Source organism: Hyperoodon ampullatus, assembly GCF_949752795.1.
Source record: "Hyperoodon ampullatus genome assembly, chromosome: 1".
Taxonomy (NCBI): Eukaryota; Metazoa; Chordata; class Mammalia; order Artiodactyla; family Ziphiidae; genus Hyperoodon; species Hyperoodon ampullatus.
Genome location: NC_136914.1, coordinates 27,630,686 through 27,638,632, shown reverse-complemented (window position 1 = coordinate 27,638,632; position 7,947 = coordinate 27,630,686). Strand labels below are relative to the sequence as shown.

Sequence of the window (7,947 nt, the reverse complement as noted above, 5' to 3'; positions counted from 1 at the left end):
ATTCACATGACTTTTAATCCCAGAATTTTGCAGGTCTTATGCTCTGAATTTTATATATATATATATATATATATATGTATATGTATATATATAATTTTTCTTTCACCATCCTCCCATCACTGCCCCTCATCCCTGTCCCCCATCAGAAACTTAAAATGTGCAAAAAGCACAATATCTTTCAAAGTCATTAAAGGTAATTTTCACAGGCTAAATGCAAGTTCACAAGAAACAAATTCCATTATTGTATACATATATGGTGTGTGGAGGTGTGCATTTTTGTTCAAGTATAAATAAGAAGGAAAAGAATTAAAGGTTTTTTCCTAATGAGCTCTTGTCAAAGCCCAAACTTTCAAAAAAAATGTAGAAGCGTTTAAAAAACTCAACACCACATGTTTGCTTATTGCCAATCATAACAATTATTAGCAATAATATGTAATTTAAATGGCAGTTCTTGGTATTTCACTGTAGTTCAGGTCCTACCAAATTTCACACAAAATTAATGGTGACTGACCATTTTTGAGGGCAAAAATTATATATATATATATATGTGTGTGTATGGCATATGCTAAGGAAATAATATATGTTTGTAGAGAATAAGATAAAATCATAAAAAGAAAACTGTGCTTCCTAAAATTGTGATACCTCTCCATCAATTTCTGGCTGTGAAAGAAGTGCTCTCTGTAAAAGACAATAGTATTCTCCATCTTATAAACATACTACATTTACAGAAGTAGAAAACAAGAAGCCACAGTAAACAGACATTCCAATTCGTGCTGACATGAAGATTGGGAAGCATAACTGGAGTCCGTAAAGTCTTTTTCATGCTCCATATTGTTTTAGTTTAAAATGGGTTTGGCTGAAAGAAAGAGTAAGAGCAAAATTGCAGTTACTTTAACTAGATGATAATGTCTTTCTCTCACACATAAAGGAAGCCTGGGGGTAGGAAGTCCCTCCTGACACGACTCCCTGGTGTCCTGGACCCAGGCCACACTGTCTTGGTTCCCTCCCATCTTCTATGGCAGCTCCCATGTCCGGCACTGACCCAGCTGGCCCATCTTCCACTATCATCTATGCATGCCTGTCAGCAAGAAGAAGCAAGAGGGCACACCTCTGTCTTTTAAGAGCGCTCCCAGAACCTACACTCACCACTTCCCTTTGGCCAGAATTTAGTCCACGGACATACCCAAAGGAAAGCTGGGAAATGTAATAGTTATTCTGAGAGGCGTGTGCGGAGCAAAAACTTTGGGTTTTGTTCCTAAAGGAAGAGTGGTACAACCAGCAGTGTCTGCCAGACACGTAGACTCCTAACCATGCATTCACTACGGGGCTGGTAGTCATGAAATCGGGGAATATTTGAGCTAGAAGGAATGTTAAGAGAGCATCTGATTTACTGATGCTTAACCAGAACTGAATATCAGAAAGGCACCTCATACTTGGGGCCCATCACAAACCCAGCAAATACGCATTTCTGGGTGTCCCACCTGGCCACGTGTCTTTAAACAAGACCCCCTACCCACCCCGCCCCCATTTTTCTAGCTTTCTTCTCTGGTTAAGAAGCATTGACCAACTGTTCATATTTCAGATGTGACCACAGAGACCAACAAATATTTAGTGAGCTTCTCAGGTGCTCAGTTAATTAGCAGAAGAGCCAAAACTAGAGCACAGACTCCCCGTTGCAAGTTCCTGCCCCCTCTCTGCACTCCCATGACTCCCCAGTTATGATCCATGGACACAGAGAGCCAGAAGACTGGGCCAGTCATAGAAATTTACCTTTCCTTTACACTTCTGTATTCCGTTTTTCATAAGTTCCTTTTTCTTCTGCTCTATTCCTCCTATATCTGAGGTCTACTTTCCAAGCTAAAGCAATTCCTCCATTTGAATACTGTTCACTGACAGAACTAGACCCAGCTGCCCAAGAATTCTCATCGAAGAACACCCTTGCTTCCCTTCGTGACCACCAGGTCGGTGCCAAGCACAATTTTGCATGAAAGTACAAAATGTATACACTTTCCTAAATGTGGTAAGACCCAGGAGTAAAACCTACCTTCATTAAAATTGCAGGGCTATTTTAATATCCTTTCTGGCACAAGCAGAGAATTGCAGGGGCCACAAAAATAAACTTAAGAGAGGCAGATTTAATTTCACATGTTTATTTAAAATCTAATAGACTCAGCTATGGGTAATGAAGAATCTAAATCTGAATGGGACTCAGCTCCTATGTCAGGGAGCTGATTGTCTCGTGGAGGCTTCAGTTGTATAACCAGAGCAGACCCAGTGAATGGGCTACCAGAGTTTTCAACTAAGGAGGATGGGGTCAGAACGGAAGCTCTTTCTTTGGGGTATTGCGGTGGGCTTCACGGAAGAGGTGGCCACCCTGATGCGGGTGATATTGACAGAGTAGGGTGGGTGGGGTGCATTCCAACTAAGAAAACAGCTTAAGGAAAATTACCTGACCGCAAAAAATTAAATGTATAAGAGGAAAAATCAACTATAGTTTGGAATGTACCTTAAGTCCAACAAGGAATTGAACAGAACTGATCATTGGCCAGTATCTTCTCAAGTCCTTCAGAGGTCAGAAGACGAACAAAGCATTTTAACAGGGCGTCTCTTAAACGTAAGAGATGGGTGCCTCTGACCTCAGCCTCCCACGTGAGAGCAAAGGCTCTCAAGCTCTAACTTGCACATAAGTCACCTAGAGATTTTATGAAAAAGTAGACTACTGTTCAGTAGGTCTGGGTGGGACCTGAGATTCTGCATTTCTAAGAAGCTTCCAGGTGACGACCATGGTCTAGAAGACGAGCCCAGCCACAGATGTGACACTTGCAGGCCCCAGGGGACCAAGCTCATCTGTGTGCAGCAGGGGAGGCGGGAGCTTGGCTACGTGGCTGGGCGTCCACGTTCCGTCCCGTAAGCAAGGCCCTACAGGACACGGGGCAGACCCAGAGCTGGAGGGCAGGGCCTCAGCCTCCAGCACAGCGCAGTCTTGCCTCAGGTCCTAACGTGTCAGGAGTGGGTGGATTAAGGTTTAAGAAAATATTTTATATGTTTAGAAGAGTTGAGAGTCATTCTTATTTTTTTAGGGAAGAAATTGTATTTAATTAGATTAATTAATTAATCATTTTTAGTTGAAGTATAGTTGATTTACAATGTTGTGTTAGTTTTAGGTGTACAGCACAGTGATTCATATATATATATTCTTCTTCAGATTCTTTTCCATTATAGGTTATTACCAAATATTGAGTATAGTTCCCTGTGCCATAGAGTAGGTCCTTATTGGTTATGAGAGTCACTCTTTAAAAATCAGAATATTGGAGTGTGCAGTGAAGCGGAGGCAGAGCGGCTCCGCGAGCTCCTCTCTCTCCACTTTCCCATAGAGAACCCCTGACTGGCCGCTGAGGGCGAGCCACACACACGCCCTCGCGCCCGGCGAACCCGCGAAGTCAGTATCATATGACACAGGCTTTGCCGCAGTTCATCTTCCTCCCTGTGTACTTTCCGTTTGCCTTCCTGGAATTCTGCTGCATCACAGAAGCTGGAAGTTCTGATGTTCCATTGAAATCACGATGGAAAGTCTTGACTTGACCGGTCAGAGCAATGAAAGGCGGTAATAGAAATAAAGATTATTCCGCAGAAGGAGAAGGAGCTGGAAAAGGACCAAAACGAAAGTGCCTTCAGTGGCATCCATTGCTAGCAAAGCAACTTCTTGACTTTTCAGAAGAGGAAGAAGAGGAAGACGAAGAGGAGGATATTGATAAGGTTCAACTTCTTGGGGCCGCTGGTCTAGAGCAAGATGGTGAAACTGAAGATGATGAATCACCAGAACAGCGAGCCCGGAGACCAATGAATGCATTTCTCTTATTTTGCAAACGTCATCGCTCTCTTGTACGTCAGGAACACCCCAGGCTTGATAACCGAGGTGCTACCAAGATACTAGCTGATTGGTGGGCTGTTCTCGATCCAAAGGAAAAGCAGAAATACACAGACATGGCCAAGGAGTATAAACATGCATTTATGAAAGCAAATCCTGGCTACAAATGGTGTGCTACCACAAACAAGCCTGTGAAATCCCCAACATCCACTGTCAATCCACGGGAGAAACTATGGGCCTTCCCATCTGACTCTTCAAGAGCCTTGCCAAGCCCCAAGAAAACAAAGCCTGAAGAAATGCCTCAGCTTAACTTTGGGATGGCTGATCCTACTCAAATGGGAGGCCTGAGCATGCTGCTTTTAGCTGCAGAACATGTTCTTGGGACACCAGAGATATCCTCTGGCACTTGCAGGCCTGATGTTTCAGAATCCTCTGAATTGTGTCAGAAGTCACCATTATTTCAGTTTGCCGAGATATCTTCAGGTACCTCCCACCCTGATGTTCCGTCAAAACAATGTCAAGCATCAGCCTTGTTTCAGTTTGCAGAGATTTGTTCGAAGACTTCACAGTTGGGCGGTGCTGAACCTGTAAAACGCTGTGGAAAGTCTGCCCTCTTTCAACTGGCAGAGATGTGCCTGGCATCAGAGGGGGTGAAAATGGAAGAATCAAAGCTAATAAAAGCCAAAGAATCAGATGGCGGAAGAATTCAAGAATTGGAGAAGGGCAAGGAAGAAAGAGAAATGAAAATGGAGAAAATCGATGAAGCCAGGTTCCAGAAAGAAGCAGAATTTGAAAAATCAGCTAAGGAAAATGTAAGAGATTCTAAGGAATTACGAAATTTTAAGGAGCTGCGAATGGATGATATAATGGGTATAGAAATGGAAGCTCCTAAAGCAATTAAAAAGGAAGAATTAGAAGACGATCAAAAATGTAGTCACTTCCCTGATTTTTCTTACTCTGGCAGTAGCAAGATAATAATAAGCGATGTTCCCAGTAGAAAGGATCCCATGTGCCATCCTCATGGCATTAGGATCATCGAGGATCCCACAGCATTAAGCAAACCAGACAAGCTAAAAAAGAAAAAGAAGAAAAACAAAATGGATCGACATGGAAATGATAAATCCACACCCAAGCAGACTTGCCAAAAGAGGCAGTCCTCGGAATCTGATATCGAGAGTGTCATGTACACCATTGAAGCTGTTGCAAAGGGAGACTGGGGCATCGAGAAGCTTGGAGATACCCCTCGCAAGAAGGTCCATACATCCTCGAGTGGCAAGGGAAGCATTTTGGATGCCAAGCCACCAAAGAAGAAAGTGAAATCAAGAGAGAAGAAAATGTCAAAGGAGAAATCCTCAGACACCAGCCAAGAGTCAAGACCTCAAGATTTTATCAGTATTTCTGCCAGCAAGAACATTTCTGGTGAGGTACCAGAGGGTATAAAAGCAGAACCTTTGACCCCTACGGAGGATGCATTACCACCCAGTCTATCGGGACAGGCCAAGCCTGAGGACAGTGAGTGTCACAGAAAAATAGAGACTTGTGGCTCCCGGAAATCTGAGAGGTCTTGCAAAGGTGCTCTTTATAAAACCCTGGTGTCTGAGGGTATGCTCACGTCTCTGCGAGCTAATGTTGGCAGAGGGAAACGAAGGTCAGGAAAAGGAAAGTCCTCTGATCATGAAGAGTGTTGGCATGAAGAAAGCTGGACGTTTCACCAGAGTGGGACCAGTGGAAGCAAGAAGTTCAAGAAGACAAAGGCAAAGGAAGACTCTCTCCTTGGCTCAGCAAAGCTGTGTGAAGAATTTGAAAAGAAATTCCACAGCCTCCCTCAGTATAGTCCTGTTACATTTGACGAGAAATGTGTACCTGTCCCAAGAAAAAAGAAGAAGACTGGACATATGTCCTCAGAACCGACCAAAACCAGCAAAGGTCCTTTCCAGTCTGAGAAAAAGAACTTATTCCACAAAATTGTCAGCAAATACAAGCACAAAAAGGAGAAGCCTAATGGTCCGGAAAAAGGAAGTGGGGATAAATGGTCAAACAAGCAACTCTTCTTGGCTGCCATTCACCCTACAGAAGCCGTATTTTCAGAAGACAGAAACACCACAGAGCCTGCTTATAAGGTTAAAAATGCCCCATCCATTCCCAACACTCCAGAGCCAACAACAGCGCAAGAACCCTTGGTGGGCAGTCAAAAGAGAAAAGCAAGGAAAACCAAGATCACACACCTTGTCAGGACAGCAGATGGCCGGGTATCACCAGCAGGAGGTACTTTGGATGACAAACCAAAGGAACAACTGCAGAGGAGTCTTGTTAAGGTGACCGAGACAGGCTGCAATGACGAATGCTCACACAACCAAGAGGCCACGGAGACGCGGAGCAGCACCCCGGAGATGCCCGCCGTGTCTGCGTTCTTCAGCCTCGCTGCGCTGGCCGGAGTGGCTGCCGTGGAAAATGCATAGAAGTCAGAGATCCACTCCGCTCACCCATGACGGACAGCCAAAAGAAATGCCCCAGACTCCTGTACTTATTTCTTGCGCTGACCAGTGAAGCGCCCTTTAATTGTAAAACATTGTGCTTTACCTACTACCCTAGCCTTGTCTTTATTGAGAGATGCTAGTGAGTCCATGTGGTGGAAACTAGAGACAGCAAACAAGTGCTTGTTGCCCTACACGGCCCAGATTCACTTGAAGCAGAAGTTGGCACCCTGGGCCAGTTTGTTCTTTCAGAACCCAGAGTCTTTGAGGGTGATGTTGTCTGTCTGATAATGAGCAGAAATGGGATGATCCTAGAGCTTTGCTTTCTATTGAAGGCTTTTGATGGTAATAGGTGGTAACTTGGTAAAAGGCTGCCTTTACTGTAGCTCATCCAGCATCTCTTTTACCAACCAGAGAGTGTGAAACTAGTTTCATATATTACCTAGTTATTCTTTCCAAACAAAAACAAAAAACAAAAAAACAAAAACTGACACACTGCACTAGTTATTATTAGATATTCTTAGTCTTTTTTGTACATGGAGGTTTATGTTCTAAGATGGTTTATATAATAGGTTATACCTACATTTATATTGTAGAATAATATTAAAAAGCCTCTTCCAGAGACTCCCAAACAGCACGGGCAGGCAGATGTACCAGTGTTAGCGGTGTATGCTCGGCCTTGTGGTCCATCTATTCTGCACTTTTATATTTCCCACCAGAGTGGTAGTTTGCTGGCCAAAAGAGAAAGGGAGAGATGAAGAAAAATTACAGTTCTTACAAGCAGAAATTGTTTCTTAGCCTTGAGTGACCAAGAAGAATTTGCTTGGGTCAAATTGTGGCGAATATTTTCCCAGACAGGGGAAGAGTCCAGCAGATTACAGATTACTGATGTTTTCATGCCTTGAGGATTCTTTTATTTTTACACAAGGGTCTGAGTGACCAATGGATCGTTCATACAGACAAAAAAAGAAACATAGTATTCAGAAGTGACCTTAGTATTACTTCACTATTGAGAACACATTGAAGACACACTCACTTTGTGTGGTCTTTGAGCTACAGCCCTTTTACATGCATCCCAGACAGACTGGATGGGTAGCAATTGCTATGCACAGCCTAATTGGCACTGCAGGTTTTTAGAGCCATTTTGAGTTTTTGTGGTTACGGAGGTATTGATGAGGGAGGTGTGCCTGACCAGAGTGGGACTCGCAGTTATAGATCCACCTGCAAGTTTCCTGTTTCCTTTTCATGTTTTGTTGCTTTTGAACATAAAACCAACTATACATATTCCAGTGCAACAGGATTAACTGGCTTAGAACATTCAACATATTGACTCCACCACCTGACGTTCACAGTATCTTGTTTCTTAGCAACAGATGCAAAGTGATAAATCAAAATTAGTCGGCGGCTACAGATTTTACAGGGTATTTGTTCCATAGCACAAAGTATTTCCCCACTCTTGCATCACAGCACAAACTACCAAATTTTAATTATTGGATTCCAGCAATAATTTTTACTGGTTTTCAAAGTGGCGGAATTTTGATAGTGTTAGTTCAAGTTGGAAACTTTTGAATTAGATCTCTAAATGGTGACAGTTTACAAGGTTTT

General features: G+C 43.1%; 1 protein-coding gene across 2 annotated transcripts; it reads left to right on the top strand.

Moving 5' to 3' along the window:
* Window positions 1-3,594: 3,594 nt before the first annotated feature.
* On the top strand, window positions 3,595-6,327 carry LOC307053073 (HMG box transcription factor BBX-like; the record flags this gene model as incomplete). 2 transcript variants are annotated; one of them, XM_079704353.1, is made up of 2 exons in its annotated part: window positions 3,595-5,794; window positions 5,945-6,327. In XM_079704353.1, 2 exons carry the CDS (start codon window positions 3,595-3,597, stop codon window positions 6,325-6,327), a joined length of 2,583 nt encoding a protein of 860 aa, XP_079560479.1. The 2 variants fall into 2 exon arrangements, with proteins under 2 accessions (XP_079560479.1, XP_079560478.1); XM_079704352.1 differs by having other exon boundaries at window positions 3,595-6,327.
* Between the last annotated feature and the right edge of the window lie 1,620 nt (window positions 6,328-7,947).